We start from the raw sequence: 17,846 nt of genomic DNA, 5'->3' as shown, positions 1-17,846 counted from the left end.
TTTTTATTCAACTGTATTAATTATATCATTCTGATCATTTCTGGTGTTTGGGTTCATTGTTTTCGATCGCAATTTATTGACACACTCACAGTGAATAAAATTTATTTCGATTTTTCTGAATTTTCATTGTTATTCGTTTTTCTCATTAATATTTCTGTAACTTATTTTTCCTTTTAGGATTTCTTTTTTCCTCCATTCGCGCAGTTTCGAGTGTATGTGTATAAAATATTTATTTTTAATATTTATACAATATTTCTCATTGGAGCTACTGGGGTGGAAAATTTGTTTCAAGATAACGAAAGTACAAGAAGTGGGAAAAAGTTATAGTACGATGAAGAACATGAGATTTTTACATTTATATTTTTAAAAAAATTACTCAAACTTCTGGAAATATATCGCTGTCATCAAAATCTCCATTTTGACCATTTTGGTAGTTCTAATGTCAAATAACATTTAACAATAAGATAATTATTATATCCAAGAGATTGATTACATAATCACTTGCTTACCCTAGCTAGCAGGTTAAAATTATTAACATTTAATCATTAGGCTGCGGATTTTTATGCAAATTTTGTGAAAATGTATTATAAAGCTATTTTCGATACTTTACACTTTTTCTTACATTCTATACATTGTTGTGCCTCTAAATTTTCCATGAATGCACAGAAATCCGCCGAAACACGGATTGAAACTTATTAAATTCATTTGATATTACACGCGTATTGTCGCGAAGTTGTTAACAGTGTCAAAGTTTTCCAATCGTTGGTGGATACTGTTGGTCCTGCGATTCGCAAATTAAATTTCACGTAGCATATCGAACCTGAAGTAATATTCTTATTAATACACCGCGATGTAAGTGCACGTCGGAAGCTATTAAATTATAAGCTAGCTTGACGAAATGTTGTTTACAAGAATTAACTAGGTCATTCGCAATCTCTTTAAAAAGGTACGCGTCCCGCGAATGAGGATCTCCAGGGTCTTTGGGGGGAAATGTCAAGGGCCAGATTATTCTCACGAGTCGGGAGTGCAAGTTCCCAGCAATGGAAGTAACTGTCTGTCGAGAGACTTGAAGGATCCTGGCTGCGAGGAGCAACAGGACACAGCCTATTCTTTCAACAGACAGCACGTAATACGCAGCAATTACATAGGCAAAAGTGTCGAAGCCAAGAAGAAGGTACGTGATGAAAGAAGACACGATATTTTAAGAAAACACAGCTTTCTGATTACTTTACGATCACTTTCATAATTGTCATTTATAAATTTCGATGTCTCTGTACACTTGTGTGAAATTTAAAGATGACAAATTAGAGTAATGTAATTAGACTGCGGATTTTTATGGAAATTAATATTTCTTGAAAATATAGTTACAACAAATAGAAGCACGATAGAAAATTGTTTCTCCTGCGAAATATCATAGAAAGTGTTGTGTTTTTAATATTCTGCAAATTTTTTCATACTCTGACTGTTACATCATGCAATTTTACGCTTTAAAATTTGCTACACAAAAATCTGCATAGTAGATCTGTATATTTAAAAATGTCTATTTAAATTTGATTTATTTAAATGAGCTAGTAAAGATATAAATTTCCATGGAAATTCGTAGTTTAATTGTTATTAAATTGATACAGCTATGATTGTAAATTGAAAGATGCAAAAATATATATATATATTTCATACGTACAATTTATAATTTGTAGACATGTAAATGAGAACATACGTACATGTGAAATATCAAAAAATATAAGAAACCAAAATTAAAAATATCTTTTTTAAAATTTTTATTTATTTAATTGGGCTTATAAAACTATAAATTTTCATAAAAATCCATAGTTAAATTATTCTTTTCGATCAGATTTTGAACTTTGTATTATTTCTTAAATGAATTTCTTGATGCTACATAAATGATTGATTGATCCCTTGCTCGTACCTTCTTAAGATATCACTTCCATAATATTACGTATTAATTTAAAATTCTATCTTCATAATATAGCGCACATACAGTTGAATCTTTTCTGTTCAATCTCTTCTTGTAAATATAAAACTAGAAGTTCTTTTTGAAAAATAGAGTTCGATATGGTTTTATGAATTTTAATCAGAAATATTCACTAAAATGGTGAAATAAAGAAAGCTATTCTATTTATATATATAATATTTTCCTCTCCATTGTTAAATTTCTTTTCTTTATTTCTTCCTAACGTTTTTAAGAGTTTTGAAGAATTATAATAATCATCGTATCTGGTATACGTTCAGTCACAGATAATTCATTTCTCTCTCTCTCTCTCTCTCTCTCTCTCTTTCGTCCAATGATTCGAATTCGTAGAATATCACGTTAAATATGAGAATGATAAGTAATGTTAAATGAAAAAAATATTCTTGTCCTTACACAAACAAAGAATTTTATTTTTCTAATATTTGAAGTATTTCATTGTACTATGAATGATTGAGTATTGCATTGAAACATACCTTGTCTAAAGCGTATTATGAACAGCGTGGTGAGATATTTTGCTCTCGGACACGAAGAGATTAAGCTTGCATTAAAAAAATACTTGAATTTTATTTCAATCCACGTTTTCTTCGGTATATATATATATATATATATATATATATATATATATATATATATACGAAATTCATAAATATGGAGATTTAAGAATTTTTATTCAAACCCTCCTCTTACTTTTTGTTTACGATTTTAATGCCTGATATTTTGTTTATCAAATTAGTTGAATTCATTATATAAATTACTTCATATATAAAGCAATTTATATTTAATTCAACAACAATCAGTAATTTTGTAATTAATATTTAAACAATACTTAAAAGATATTATAAATAAAATATTCAGCTATTTTAAAAGGTCATTATTTCTTTTGAAATTCCACGTACCCATTGACTAAAAGTTATTAATTTAAAAAGCACATTTAGTTTGGTATAATTCTTAAGAAAAGAATTTTTCACGAATGGAAGCGCTGTCGAGTTTTATATGAAAACCAATAAAGCCCAAGTACTTCGCACTTACATGTCATAATCCTCAAAGATATTGATATGAAATGCAAAAGAAGATTCTATGAAAGAGGAGATCCAACGAAATTGAATTCCTTTATCCAAATTAAGTCTAATCGAGATTTTTTGTAACAAATTACTACATAAATTTTACATATATTATTGCATGTATTCCTCTATTTAACTTCAATTTTAAATTTCATTCAAAATCGTTTATTCGTGACTCTCTTCACGGTTCAGTTAAACACAAAGATTTATCTTCATCAAACACAGAGAATAATAAAACCAACGCATCCTTTTCGGAACACATCATCTGTACCACTGATTAATCATTATCATAGTTATCACAGTGTGACAGAATATAGATACACAGCACATACCTGCACCAGTGATACGTGAATTTAAATTAAATTATGCACATCGCCTTTTTTACGAATCGCAATTGTTTTTCTAATTTTCATCAAAGTGTAAAATTCTCATTTTTCATTTCTATAATCATACTATTGGACGCAGAAGAAAAGAAACGCACATAAACATCCTATTATAAAAGAAAAAATAAAAAAAAAAGAAATATGTAAGTCAGATTGTATTGATGAAACCACTAAAAAGGAAACAGCCTTGCAATAATTTTACTATGCACAAGAGACATTTTATTTTTCATTTTAAACCAGAATTGATAAGTTAACACGTCACTGAAAAATTTGAAAATTTTCAAAATTCTTGGATCAATTATTAACTCGTCCAACACGCCAATGAGGACTTTAAGCCTCGGTTAAGAAGTTAAATGTAAATTTTGTTACTAACACTCTTTCACAATTTTCACAAATTCTGAGTTCACGCCGAAAACTATACCATGAACTAAGCTTGAAGACTATATGCTGAATTTTAAATTTAAATCGACTGAGATCAAACGAACTGAGTTTAACCGAACAGAACTAGAAAAGATCGGTTTTGATGACAAGTTAATCGTTAAGAATTAAAATCATTCAAAGATCTCGCTGTACAAAGGGAACAATTCATTCAGTGAGAGAACTGTTAACGTTTGATTTTCAGGTGATCAGGATGCTGTTTGTCATCGTGCTGGAATTTTTCGTCTGTTGGGCACCGTTGCACGTGATTAATACCTGGTATCTTTTCACGCCAGATCTTGTGTATTCCACGGTTGGAAGTACGGGCATCAGTTTGGTACAGTTGCTTGCCTACATTTCCAGTTGCTGTAATCCTATCACGTATTGCTTCATGAATCGGAAGTTTCGGCAGGCTTTCCTTGGCCTTTTCGACTGTCATCGTTGTTGGAGGTAAACGAGACTGGTTCTCATAACTTCAGTTCCCTCTCGAGCGTCAATCCGTTTACGTAAAAAATCGTTTTAGTAAAATGAACCGCGTGTAATTTTCTCCCTCTTTGACGCTCGGTATAATATATTCGGTAAAAATTGAAAAATGAAGAGAACTTGAACGTGACGAGCAACGTGAGGGAACACAACCAAAAGTTTTTTTTGTTCACTGTCATCGTTTATACAGGGTGGGCGAAAAATCAACTTTCTACTATAACAGAAATTTAATTTAGTCTTTTATTTAAAAAAAAATAGGTGGGAAGAAACTTTTGGCCCACTCTGTAGAAATATAAATTACACGATACCAGTTTAATACTATGATATACCAACGTAATGACGTGCAAATAAAATAAAAGTTAAATCACATTAAATCAATTAAGGCGTCTAACACCAAATTTTTTGTTTTTGCAGTTAGAAGTACAGAGTTATTAATTTCCGTCATGTTGCTTTAATTTTAATCAATTATACATATAACATACCTAAGTACTAGTATTAAAAGTTGACAGACATATGGATAAGTGATCTTTCAAGTCAGAATTTAGTTTCAATCTCCTTTGTTAGAAAATCAATCATCTAATAAACAAAATTCTTCGTTGGAAATTTTTAGTCTTTTATCGAGAATTTTTGTCGATACAAGTAGTAAATAATTTGCCACTGTAAATGAACTGTATGAATGATTCATGACGAAACTGAAATATCAACGGCACGGTCGTTTAATTGTTCCTTAATTCTCAAAAAGAATAGTTCACTCAAAAGTAATGTAATCGATACGTGCAATACATGAAATACATTTCTTCACGGTTGTAAGTGAAAAGCGTCAAACGTTATTGGAAACAAGCTCGTCAGTTCGATTTTATCATATAGAAAAGGTTGTGTTCACACGTGAACGAAATTATTAATGTATTCTTTGACATGAAAATTTCTGTTTAAAATTCAGAGTAGGTTGTAGGAACAGCGATATTGCTATGGCTTCAACAAGAAATGCGGCTCAAGTTGGGAACAACAGCGAGCTAAGCGGAAACGAATCGACAGTTTACCTTGCGAAAGCATCCCTTGTCACCAGATCCGGTACTGTAATTGAATTTTTTTTTTCATTCTGTGCAATAAATAAAATGTATTTTACGCTGTGGATCATTTATATTAATTTGCATATTTAAAACCAATATCCGAGGCATTGAAGCAATCGAACGATGAAGAAACGAAATAAAATGAAATCAGTAAAGTAAAGGTTAATAAATGGAATAATGAATGGTAGTAATAACGTTCCATATTGAAAACGATCTGTTAAGTTTGAATTAGGGAGCGTTATAAATATGTTTGTGATATTCGAATAATTCTTGCAAAATTCCAAAATGTCCAAAATTTTTGTGAATTGTGCTTCTATTTCGTTAAAAAGTACTTAAGAAATTTAAGATATAATTTATACAATACCTTACAATTTCCTAATGTAATTTCTTCTCTATACGTTCATACATTTTTTAAATACATGTACTTTGTGATATTACTAATGTGTATCTTGTAGAGATAATTATTGCAATGTTAAGATGAAAAAGACACATTAAAATATCTTTATCAAATCTGACATAGATACTCTTTGTATAACAATTAACGTAGGCTTAGTATGTAAATTCTACGATACATTTTTAATATCTTAATATAATATATAAATTTTAATACCGAAAGAAAATATAGCGAGTAGACTGCATGTCTGAATGTTTATTTCAAATATATTTCCAATCATTTAATTGAAAATTGAAACTTTCATCCGACAGAATACGATTCAATTCTTTAAGAAACGTGATCATCATTCGTCAAAATCATGGGAAAACTTTGCTTTCAGAGGTGGTGCGACTCCTGGAGGAGGAGGATCGCGTCTAGTACAGGCAGAACGCGTGTTGTAAAGAAAGTCCGAGAACAAACGTTCCATTACTATACACTGGTAACGAACAGGACGATTTTTTCTTAAAGATATCTTGGCGTCCATCCAACGACAGGGTTCCTTTATCAAATAACGATCTACAGAGTTGTTCGTCGAGACCATCTTGCGTGGACAATCTTAATTTCCTTTACGACTGATGATAGAAAACTGATACGTTCTAATCCTCTATTTTTCCAATATCTTAATACAATATTATCACACTATCGGAACGTTCTGTTATACGAACATAATATTTATTAACGATAAATGCCTTTCCTTCTGTCAGTTTACAGATATATCTTCATTGCAGACTTAACGTGCTTTTCATAATTGCAAAAAGAATTTACTAAACTACGGGATGAAAGATTGAAATATTAAGAGAACATAAAAATCGACAAAAGGAAGGATTTCGATGGTTTGAAGTACAAAAAGAACTGAAGAAAATTATTCATATTTAAAAAAGAGTCAGGTAATTCAATGGTTGAAAAATATATAACGTTTTTAAATATTGGAATAAATTAATAATCTTCCCAGTCTTCATTTCGACATATTTTCCGATATAATTTAGTATCGAAAAATTGGTCGCTCGTTATTCCAAAATTCCATTAACTGAACACTTTTGTTTCCCTGATAGTGGAAGTTTCTATTGTATTTGAATATTATAATATCAGAGTGGAATATCTGATAGTAACTAAAGGATCATCCATTGTTAATAGATATTCTATTCTGGTGTTATAACGTTCGAAAATCATATTAAAATATTCGAAAAATCGGGGATTACATAATACACATAGTTTTATTACAGTGAAACACATCGTAAATTGTGTTTTTCAAAAATATTCTTTGTAATATATTGCTTTTAACCCTTTGAGTCTCGGTTTAAATTTGAAAAAATGAATTACATGAAACAAATTACAAATATCTTTGTAAGGACTATTGAAATTAAAATATACGAGATAAATTTTATCATGGTAATATAAATTTTATATGATTTTTATTTTTTCTGGAAGTTAATTAATGAGAATAACTATCGCTACGCTTTAAAATGCATTAGCAATTGTTCTTTTAAATGTGCACAATTTAATATCTTTTTGCATAAGAATCATTTCGTCGCATTCACGATATAATTTTTTCGCTTTTTACACTGCACCATTTGTGTTTCATGTCGCTGTTATTTGCAATTTAACATACACTCGAGATGCAAATAAATCCAGTACACGAAAATCACATTACTTTTGTTCAATATACGCGCGTCAAATTTTACAGATTTTATACTATTTGATGCAATAAATTAACACAATGATATATTTTATAATGTACTTGTACTCGATACTCGTATACATAAAGAAGTTTAAACATATATATAGTAGCTAAAAAAATTTTCTAGCTAATTTACTTCAAACTTGACATCTTCGTGATATATGGATGAGTCACCAACTTTGTCACTTTATATCATTTGCAAATCATTTGTTATGTGAAAAAATATATCAAGCAAAAGTTGTAATTTGTTATCTTGGGTCTTTTAAATATGTATAACATTTGAGTTTGACACTTGACGGTTAATACGATATAACTTTTGTTGTAATAGTCTTTTATATAACAAACGAATTACGAGTAATTTAAGATGACAGAATTAGGTGAATCAGCTTTTATAATTTATAATGCAAGAGATTTCCGTCCAATAAAATTATCACTTTCTATTACCTAACTCATTCCTAATTAATGTTAACGTGCTTTCACATAGAGCGACTCACATTAATATTCGGACACTAAATTCTGAGATTGTTATAATTTTGTAAAAATTTTGTAAAAAAGAAAATCGAAAAACGAATCCATTGTAGATTGTCAAAAAGTTTTTTCAATGTTTTTACATACTGTAATAATTAATAATAGCTTTTTCAAGAAAAAAAATATTAATTTTAAGGTATGAGCCTAAGTTTATTGTTGTACGATTTCTTTTTACAAAATGATAACAATTCTAATATTTAGTATCCAAATATTAATATATAATTTGCAGCTTAACTCTAGCTATTATTATCAACCACCTAAATAATTATTCATATAAATACTATCTCCTATCGAAATTTACGTTTATATTAATGACATTGATATATTCAACATGAATTCAGCGATTATTCCATTCTAATGTCAATATAATTTGTCTTGTTATTAATGTTGAAGTAAAGTCAAATTTAATTTAAAAACCTCGTAATAAAGGAAAAGAGCCTCGCAATAATATTGAAACAATATCAATTTATTGATTCAAATTTTCCAATTTGAGAATTTTATACCTTACACCAATTTCCTTCGACTATGATTTCCAATGTCGCGTCACTATTTTTAATTTTAATTGATAAATCTACAGGATATTCCTTTCTCTTAAATAAGTTTACAGAAATAGAAAAATTTAAGTTTACAATTACTATTTAAAACGTATAATTCTTGTCATTTTTTTTCTTTTTTTTTTTTTGTTACATCCATATTGACAGTTGATTGTTTCGTTGACTTTCAAACTACTTCAAATTCGATTAAAAGATGTATTCATTTAACATTTAATATGTTACAAAGATGTCTGTAATACTTTTTAAATTTAACTTCTAAAAATTGTTTGAACTTGAAATTTAATAATCACTGTATACTCGTAGTTTACTTTTCACATTTTGTGTTCACATTGTGAAAGTGTTCAAATTATATTATCTATTTCCACACAAGAAAAACATAAGCATTCGTGACTCAAAGTGTTAAGGACTCTGCAATTTGAATCATTTGTAAAAGATTCTCCGTACTATTTACTTCCGTGGTATACACATACTTATTATAAATTTTATTAAGTATGTATATACTTAATTTTTTTAACGCAATCTGAACGAAAGTTGTTGATCTAATCGTAAAAACTAAAAGAAACATCTAATTATTAAGTATTATAATAATATAAAAAATGTAGAAGATACTTATTATTAACATAAGAAAAGATTGACCGACAAATTATGGCAAATAATAAGAATGTAGAAAGGTAGACGATTAAGGCCTAATTAAATAATAGTACCTTTCTTTATTGTATAATTTTGTAACATTTAAATGTTAGAGAAATTGAATTGAAAAATCTGCGAACATCGATGCCAAAAAGTAATAATTTGTAATCATTTCAGTCGTGTAAAGTTAAGGAATTGAACATTTAATTAATTTCGTATAGATAACAAATTTTCGTACTATCCTTCTCAAAAATTGATCAAATATTCGCGCATAACCTGAAGAAAACGTTTCTATTAATTAAAAATGTTACTAATTGTTAAAAATTCTGTTTGTTGAAATAAACGACATATACGATTTCGCTACCATTATGCTCAAAAGAATCGTATAGCTCGAGTTATCGCTAAATATTTGTTCACATTAATTTTATAATATTATTCTAATTATTATAATGTAATGTTGTAATATTATACTACGACGCGATAGTAACAAATTATAATAATATAATATTATAATGTTATTATAATAATCTTTTGCGATCCTTTGACTTTGTTGCAGTAATTTTATTAGAGATAGCCAGGTCCAAATGAATTTTGGAAATAAAATAAATAAAATAGAATGAAACGCGAGAGATAGAAACATAAGCACAGCAATGAAATCTGTCCAAAACGACTGGACTTGTTCAATCGAAACATAACGTTCAGAATTTCTGAACGGTAAACTATAAAGAGTTAAAGGATCCGTTGTTAAAATATATCTCATGTTGCCCTCTAATTTTATATAACGCTACGGAAAGGCTCATTTCGAGAAAATAAATATTTTATCTAACTGTGATAGTAATAAGTAATAAATAATAAATAATAAAAATGTTTATAATTGTCCTACGGTTGTATTAACGCAATATGCAATTAGCTTCGTCGTTTCCTTTTTGTTCTTACACTAAACATGGATAAGATGTATGAGGATAAGAATACATTATAGTAAAGTAAGTCACATTAATTGCAAATGTCAATGTTTCAACTATGAAAAAAAGGAAGAAGAAAAAAATCTATTCGTACAGAATAGAAGTGACGCAACAAGAGAAATGTGTTATCAATCTTATCATAAATTGTCACTGCATGAAATTGTTTCGATGTAAAATACTGGAAACTCTAATAAATATGTAATGGTCATTAAAATTTATGTTAATTTTAACTTTATACGCAAAATAAAAATTTAATGTATGAAGGAAGATTTTTGGCAACGTGTATTTATTTACTACCTGTCACATGTCAAATTTCTTTAAATTATGAATCACTCGATCGATCGAATCTTTTTGTGTTTTATTTATATTTTATGTCAAATTGTTTAAAATTGTTTTTCATTTTTCTTAAATGATATTTCCGAATACGGTTAACGATGCACGTAAGGTAAGTATTCAAATTGCAAAGAATATTTAACATATGACAAAGAAATATTTAACATATGACAAATAATATTTAACATATGACAAAGAATATTTAACATATGACAAATTGTACGAAAAAGTTATTAAGTTAAAGTTAAAAGTAACGAGATAGTATAGAGAATATTAATATATGAAGTAACTGAATTTAACTAACAATTTCATTCCCTTTGATTATTAGATGAAAAAAGTTATATCAGTAATATCAGGATAAATAAGCGTAACAAATTTATCCATCATTTAGGAAGAAAACTGTACCAAATATAATTATCACTTTTCATTCATGTGTGAACTGTCTCATTTACAATTACTAAAGCAAAGATAACCAAGGCATACATAACACTTCAACACAATCGTTCATTGTAATTAAAATAATCTCTAGATATATGTACTTCAATAATAATTCTGATTAATAATACGACTAATTGCACCACTTAATAAAGCATGGACCAGAAACACTTGTTCAATCAAATTTGTATTCGACACCATTAAAGTAAACTTGTTTCACGTTAGTTTGAACAATGTACGTTTATAATTGTTTGATAAATTCCATCCATTTACAGTTTTGACGCTTATAACGATCCTGTTAATTAATTTGATCAATAATTCGAATTAATTATACGCTATTTCGTGGAACTGCACACGTTATCATGTTCAATAATTAAAGCAATAGAGAGATATTTGAGAATGCGTCAAATTTAGAAAGTTTTGAATAATAAAGGCTGGAAAATCGTTTTTGTATGTATAATATAATGTGCATTATGATAGTAATGAGATTTTGTGTTTAGAGAAATGCAGATTTAAAATTACGATTTTTTAAATATACAGTACGTATATATATATCAACATATAATATAGTATAAGTCACTTATCTCTGTCACCTCGGAATTCAATTGTTATTACACTATATGTAATTGTTATTACACTAACTATTACGCACGACTTTCTTCATACCATACAGCTTTCGTTTGAAACATTTTTTTCGAATAACTTGAGATGACAGAATTTAACCACTAGACGTATTAAATTAATGTTTACAACTGTCAAATAAGTGGATAAATCGATTCATATCGATTCATTTGTTAAAAAATGATATAACTGAACGTAACACCTGCAGGAAATAATTTCATCTCGTATACATGATTTATTATCCAATTCATTAATAACAAGATGGGAAAGAGGACAAAAATTATTAATCCAAATACGATATCCTCGATGAATGAATTGTATGCATACACACATGAGATTCATGTTATTAAATTATAAACATTTAATTTAAAAGTTGTGTACACACGTCATAACAGAAATGGAAAGTAAAAATAAATAAAATAAATGGAATTTACAGTTTCCCCTCAGTTGGAAGTTTATCAGAAATTTGGCATTCACAGTTGAAACGTAACAAAACTTGAGATCATATTGTTAACATCCGTGATTTTGTTATCAATTTTTCCTTTACATCTCATTCGATATATTTTTATCTAAACAATTACACACTCCTTTAGTATCCTATAAATGTTTTCAACGAAACTATGCTCCTACAAATGAATTTCAATTTACTTTCAAAATTCTTTCACATACACGAATCATTTTTCTTTCGCTGCACTTATAAAATTCCTAAACGTATTAAAATAAACATTGAAAAAGTTAAATGATATCTTCGGTCTTTAGAGGAAACTCGACTTCTGTTACGTAGATTCAACGTAACTCGTGATCATAGTGTTTCTTGTCGCAATTTGTACAATCCTCGTGAAAGCTTTCTCATTTTCCGAACCAGTAATTCGCGGCGACTGATGGCAAGTTCTGTTTTACAAGATTGAGGTTCAACTCTTGCTGAAGGAGAAAGAGAGATTGATATAGTATAATTTTTCACTTTCCTCTTTTTCCTCCGTCGGTCGCCTGGTTTCCTCTAATACGACAGGTGAGACCCACGATAGAATTTGCAATTAATTAAATACAGGACGTAGGGAAATTGCTTTAATGTAATTGAACGGAATAATATATTAAGAGCCAAGAATTCTGATTATTGACATGAATTCAAAGTTTACACAAGATATTTATGTGTATATATATGTACACACAACTACTCATTCTTTGCGGAATTCGAGTATTTTCGTGAAATTAATAAAAAAAAACTTTTTCTTTTTCAAAGTGTTGTAATATTTCTTGGCAAGCAACATATTCGAGGGAACTCAAAACGTGTATATATTTTTGTGACAGCCACGTTAAAATATGAAAGATTAATTTTTAAAACTGAAAGGCTAGCTACTTGATCGTTGCTATTTCATTTATTGTTTCTTAGCAATACGTTCCATGTTTTTCGTGCTCGAAATGCTTCAATAATCTCTCAGAAAACTAATTAATGTCAAGTAACGACTCGATCAGTCGAAAAACTTTAATTTATTCTAAAATAAATAAATCTATTAAGCAAAAATCAAAGAAACAAGATCTTTATACTTTGGCTATTTATATTTACACTATTTCGCACATAACAGTATACTATTTAACGTGTATTAGTTTTCACTAAGTTATCGATTATTAATGAAAACAAACCTAGATCGTTCTTCTGGAAAGAAGCAAACACAAACAAGATTGCTTCTGTTAACAAATATTTCAATTTTAAAATTGCAAAACATGTCGCTCAGAGGATCTGCAATTTATAGAACACAGTTGAAAAAGTTTTGCTAGATTTATTATCAAATTTGTGTTACGTAACAGAATCTGTCGTTATTGAAAACTTCAAGCTAGTGATCCGTAGCTTTGCTAATTCAATTTTGTAAAAGAGCTCAAGAGTATAATTCATTTACAATAAATTAACCGTCTGACATTTGACGTAATTGGCGATATATTATGATTTCAATTGGATCAGTGATTCTAGAGGGACACGAACAAGTATAGTCTGTTTAATGCATATATTGACGTAATTCATTTATACTGAATAGAACTGAAATTGTATAAGTGGACAACAATAGTTGTAATTAAATGAATTGCCTGTATAAAAATAAATTCATAGTGTAGGATAAAATATTTTTTATTCGAAGCTTAAAAAGAAGAGAGAAAACTAGTTTTGGAAAATTCATGTACACTTATTCACTGAAATAAATAAATACTTATAAAAGAAAAAAGAAAAAAATTACACGAGTTTTAATTTTTCTGCCACAGGCGACGCAGAAGTTTTTTCCTTTTCATTTATTCTGTTAATTTCTGTTAATTTCACCATGATATTATTCTATCACATTATATATGATAAACTTGTACAAGATATTTTCGTCTACATGTTTTCGTACAGAAAAAATGAAAATCATCTCATAGACTGAGAGGTTGTAACAAGATATTGTCGAACGTCTAATTTAATTTTGATTACAATGCTGAATAATATACAATAGAAAAAATACCTCTGATCCATAAAATATGGTTAAAATAACAAAATAAGTTGAATTTTATACATACTAATCCCTAATAAGGTATATTACAATATAATTATGAACGGAAGTATTTAAACTTCGCTAAAAAAATTTCAATTTCGTTAGGGATGGAGTATTGATACAATAATTCAGAAAAAGTGGCAAAGAAAAGATATTTGTAACGTAATTGCCGATTATTTGTGAGAAGCTTCGAGCGATTATTATCTGGCAATTTGAAAGCAGTTTTTTGAAGAAAAGAATCTTGGTAATTTACAATATCAACTTGGTAATTACAATAAAATAACTTTCATTCTGAAATAACAGACTATATTATTAATTTGGAAAAATGCACGTTAGAAAATGGAATTAAGATATGCATGTGTATAAATAATTTACCGCAAAAAAATAAATAAATCTATAATGTACAAATTTATTTTTAATATTTTATTACTTATTTGCTGACTTTTATATTTTGTTATTTTGAATAGAAATGTAATAAAGAACGTTCTTCTTTAGACATGTCTTCCTTATTTGACAGCAGTTTTCATGGAAAGCAGTTATTTATATTTCTAATATAGGAGGGAAGCTTTACAAGTTTTGAAAATAAAACTTGTAAAAGTCTCTTCCCTGTAGAAAGATTTTTTCCATGTCAATAAACCGTACATATATCTCTCATAACAATTATGATGAAGTGTAAAGTTCTTTGAAAATTTCTACCTTTTTCTTGATGAAAATGTACCGGTTAGTTCATTATATTTAATATTATTCTCACTTGAAAGAGAATCAGAACTTTCGTCCATTAATGTCATTGTGTCGTTTAAATAATTATCATAGTAAGTAATTATACGAACTGATATAATATTATACTTTCTACATTATCTTTCATAAAAAATAAAAATTTTAAATATATTATATTAGATTTTTATGAAATAAGAAAGAATATTTAAAACACGTAACTTTGACAGAAAAACTTTGAACAGTTCATTTGGATGTTGCCTCTTTGACAAATTAAAGAATTTTCTGCAATTTGGTGCATGTGTAATGTATAAACTGATTTAATCTGCGTATTGGCAAATATTATGTTCGTCTCTCTACATGTTTATATATTTTATTCAAATACAAAATATTCATCAGTTAATTATAATAGTAAACAAATTATTCAAATAAACGCATCAAACAACGATTTAAACAATTAATTATTTACTTTCATTTCTCAGAATAAAATCCAAGAAAATAAGTATTTCCAAATCGTGTTTTAAGACAAAATATACCACAAGACATTCTTTCATTAATCTGTATTTCGTATTTTATTTGTTCTGACGAGGGACGAACATTTCTACGATTTGTTGACATCAAATTGACTTATGTTTACACGCGTGATTTTCCTTTGCTTTCGTTCAAATACATGTACATGATTAATAGCTGAAAACATGCGTTAACTGACGGAAGAAAATAAGCTTTAATCACATAATACATGACACCTCGTGCATTACACGACATGATGATTGCGAACTGCAAATAAGGAAAAGAATACTGTTTTTAAATATGACTTTTCTGATTTAATGTTTCAACAAAACAAAATATCTTTCTGATTTTAATCTCACGATATTTTATTTTTTCATTATTTTATTTCTGAAGTATACGTATGTGTATCGAAATTTAGCCAAGGGAAGCGAACAAGTTTATTTCCAATAAATCATATCGCACACAGTTTGGCGAACCTAAAATTTTAGAATAAATATCGAGAAAATGAAACTCTCCCGCTCTGTCTATTTTTCAAACTTTGAAGGTTCCTCTTCAAATACGAAAGGTTCCTCTTCTCGAAAATTTCGAGAAGTGAGTAAAACTTGTAAAAAGTGCGTATGTACGAAATGAAAGCTGACAGATCACGTATGTAAAATGTCTGATTATTAGATAAGTAAAATGACAATGATATATGATGAATACTACCAATGAGACAAATTCAACGATTTAGAAATTGTATGGAGATTATGCAATCTCATGTGAGAAAGTTTCAGTACGTGTTCGTAAATGCACACAATAAAAATCTTTACGTCGCGCAATTTGCCACACACAGTAATAAAAATGTAAATTCTCTTAAATTTTTGCTAATAACCGGGCAGTTAATGCGATATTAAACGTTTAAATCAAGGAAAAGAGATCTGTATGCGTACTTGAAATTTTCCCTATAACGCTTGTAATAAAATGTGATCACGATGGACGAAACGTTCTCTGTTGACCAGTCAGCACTAATATATAGGTGGTATATGATAAACGATCACGTTTCCTGTACACGTGCCCTGAACTATGCAATAAAATTTATTGCAGTAGTTCAAATTTGTCACTTTTTAGGTAATATATCTGTATAAATATTCAACTTTTTAAGTAATATACGTACGTCTTATATTTTTTAAGTAATGCATCTTTATAAATTATAATGAAACTGTGATTGTCAATGGGTAAAAATTGATGAAATATTAAATAAATTGATTAAATTGAAAACAATTTATATTAACATCTTCTACAGAAATATTGCACTTTCAACGTATACTGCATTTGCACGATGATAAAATTATACAAATGTTTAAAAATAGAAAGATAATTAATGTGCTATTGCATACATAATTTCCTTTATATTTTATATGAATTAAATGAAGTCTTCATAGTTATTAGATGATTATGTATTTCACATTGTATTATGTTTCACTTGTTATTTTCAACGGCTATAAGCATTCTCAATTCTTCCTTGTGCATTTCATTCTCTCTCTCTCTCTCTCTCTCTTTTCCAATATCCTCCCCTTCGTCCCCCTTTTTTTTATCATCAATTTCCATTTTTGCTCGTGTATTACACCCATTTATTTCTCTTCTTTCGACATCATTTTCATTTTTCTACCTTTTATCAATCTCTTCGTCTCTCCTTATGTTGTGATTCTCTTTTATTCCGTTATTCTCGAACATCCATGTCACCTCCCCATTTTCTTTTAAAACGATCTTCGTGTTTAAATTATCAGTCCAAAATCGATAAACCCGTAATATTTAAAATATATAAATCTCAATCCTATTTCGAAAATTTCCTATGATATGTATTATATATAATACAATATTCCGAGTTCCCAAAAATATCACCAGTACGAAAACCGTGCTATCCTTTATCTCCTGTGGAACTGCTTGAGATAACAATAATTCCTATATCATATCACAAGAAAAACGATTTTCTTGTTTTTATTTTACATTCTGGCTTACATTTTGATTTATTTGAAATAACTTTTCGCCATCACGAATGTTTTTACTAATTATTTCCTATCAGCAGATTTAATTACAATTTTTTTAATGACCGATAAAAATATTTCGTTTAGCTTCATGTGAAAAAATAATATTCCTATGAAAATAGGCTACAATTATACGAGAAGCGTAGAAAAACTTTTATCTACTTATGTTAAACTCAGTCTTAAACTAAAGAAAATATGAAAAATTATTGATATTTGATTACTCTAAAATTCTAGAAATTAATAAGTCTATTTCTAGAGAATTTTAAAATGAAAAATTGCACAGAATGCAAATAGTGCGAAAAATAAATAACAACCATTTCCATAATTTCTGATACGAGTTAATTTTCAAAACAATGTCACTACGTGCTTCCGTTTTCTTTAATTATATTCGCGAATTTACATAAAAATTCGCGATGTACAGATGTCAAAATTGCTAGTATAAAATGTTAAAGACTGGTTTGTGTAAACTAATTTGTACGGTTGTTTTATATTTTCCCCGAAACGTTC

At 28.4% G+C, this 17,846-nt stretch overlaps 1 protein-coding gene across 3 annotated transcripts in view; it reads left to right on the top strand.

Moving 5' to 3' along the window:
* The window catches only part of LOC122537044 (cholecystokinin receptor-like), a 31,483-nt gene extending 24,764 nt beyond the window's left edge, over positions 1 to 6,719 (top strand). For 2 of the 3 annotated variants that reach the window (XM_043669936.1, XM_043669937.1), the window contains 4 exons: positions 947 to 1,174; positions 4,057 to 4,301; positions 5,275 to 5,405; positions 6,178 to 6,719. In XM_043669936.1, the coding sequence (XP_043525871.1) occupies positions 947 to 1,174; positions 4,057 to 4,301; positions 5,275 to 5,405; positions 6,178 to 6,215 (642 nt within the window). In that variant the 3' untranslated portion in view covers positions 6,216 to 6,719. The remainder of the gene's footprint in view (positions 1 to 946; positions 1,175 to 4,056; positions 4,302 to 5,274; positions 5,406 to 6,177) is intronic. The other variant, XM_043669938.1, reaches the window with a different exon arrangement.
* The last annotated feature ends 11,127 nt before the right edge of the window (positions 6,720 to 17,846 follow it).

This window comes from Frieseomelitta varia, unplaced genomic scaffold (assembly GCF_011392965.1).
Source record: "Frieseomelitta varia isolate USP_RPSP 00005682 unplaced genomic scaffold, Fvar_1.2 scaffold_885, whole genome shotgun sequence".
NCBI lineage: Eukaryota > Metazoa > Arthropoda > Insecta > Hymenoptera > Apidae > Frieseomelitta > Frieseomelitta varia.
This window is presented reverse-complemented; position numbering and strand designations above follow the sequence as displayed.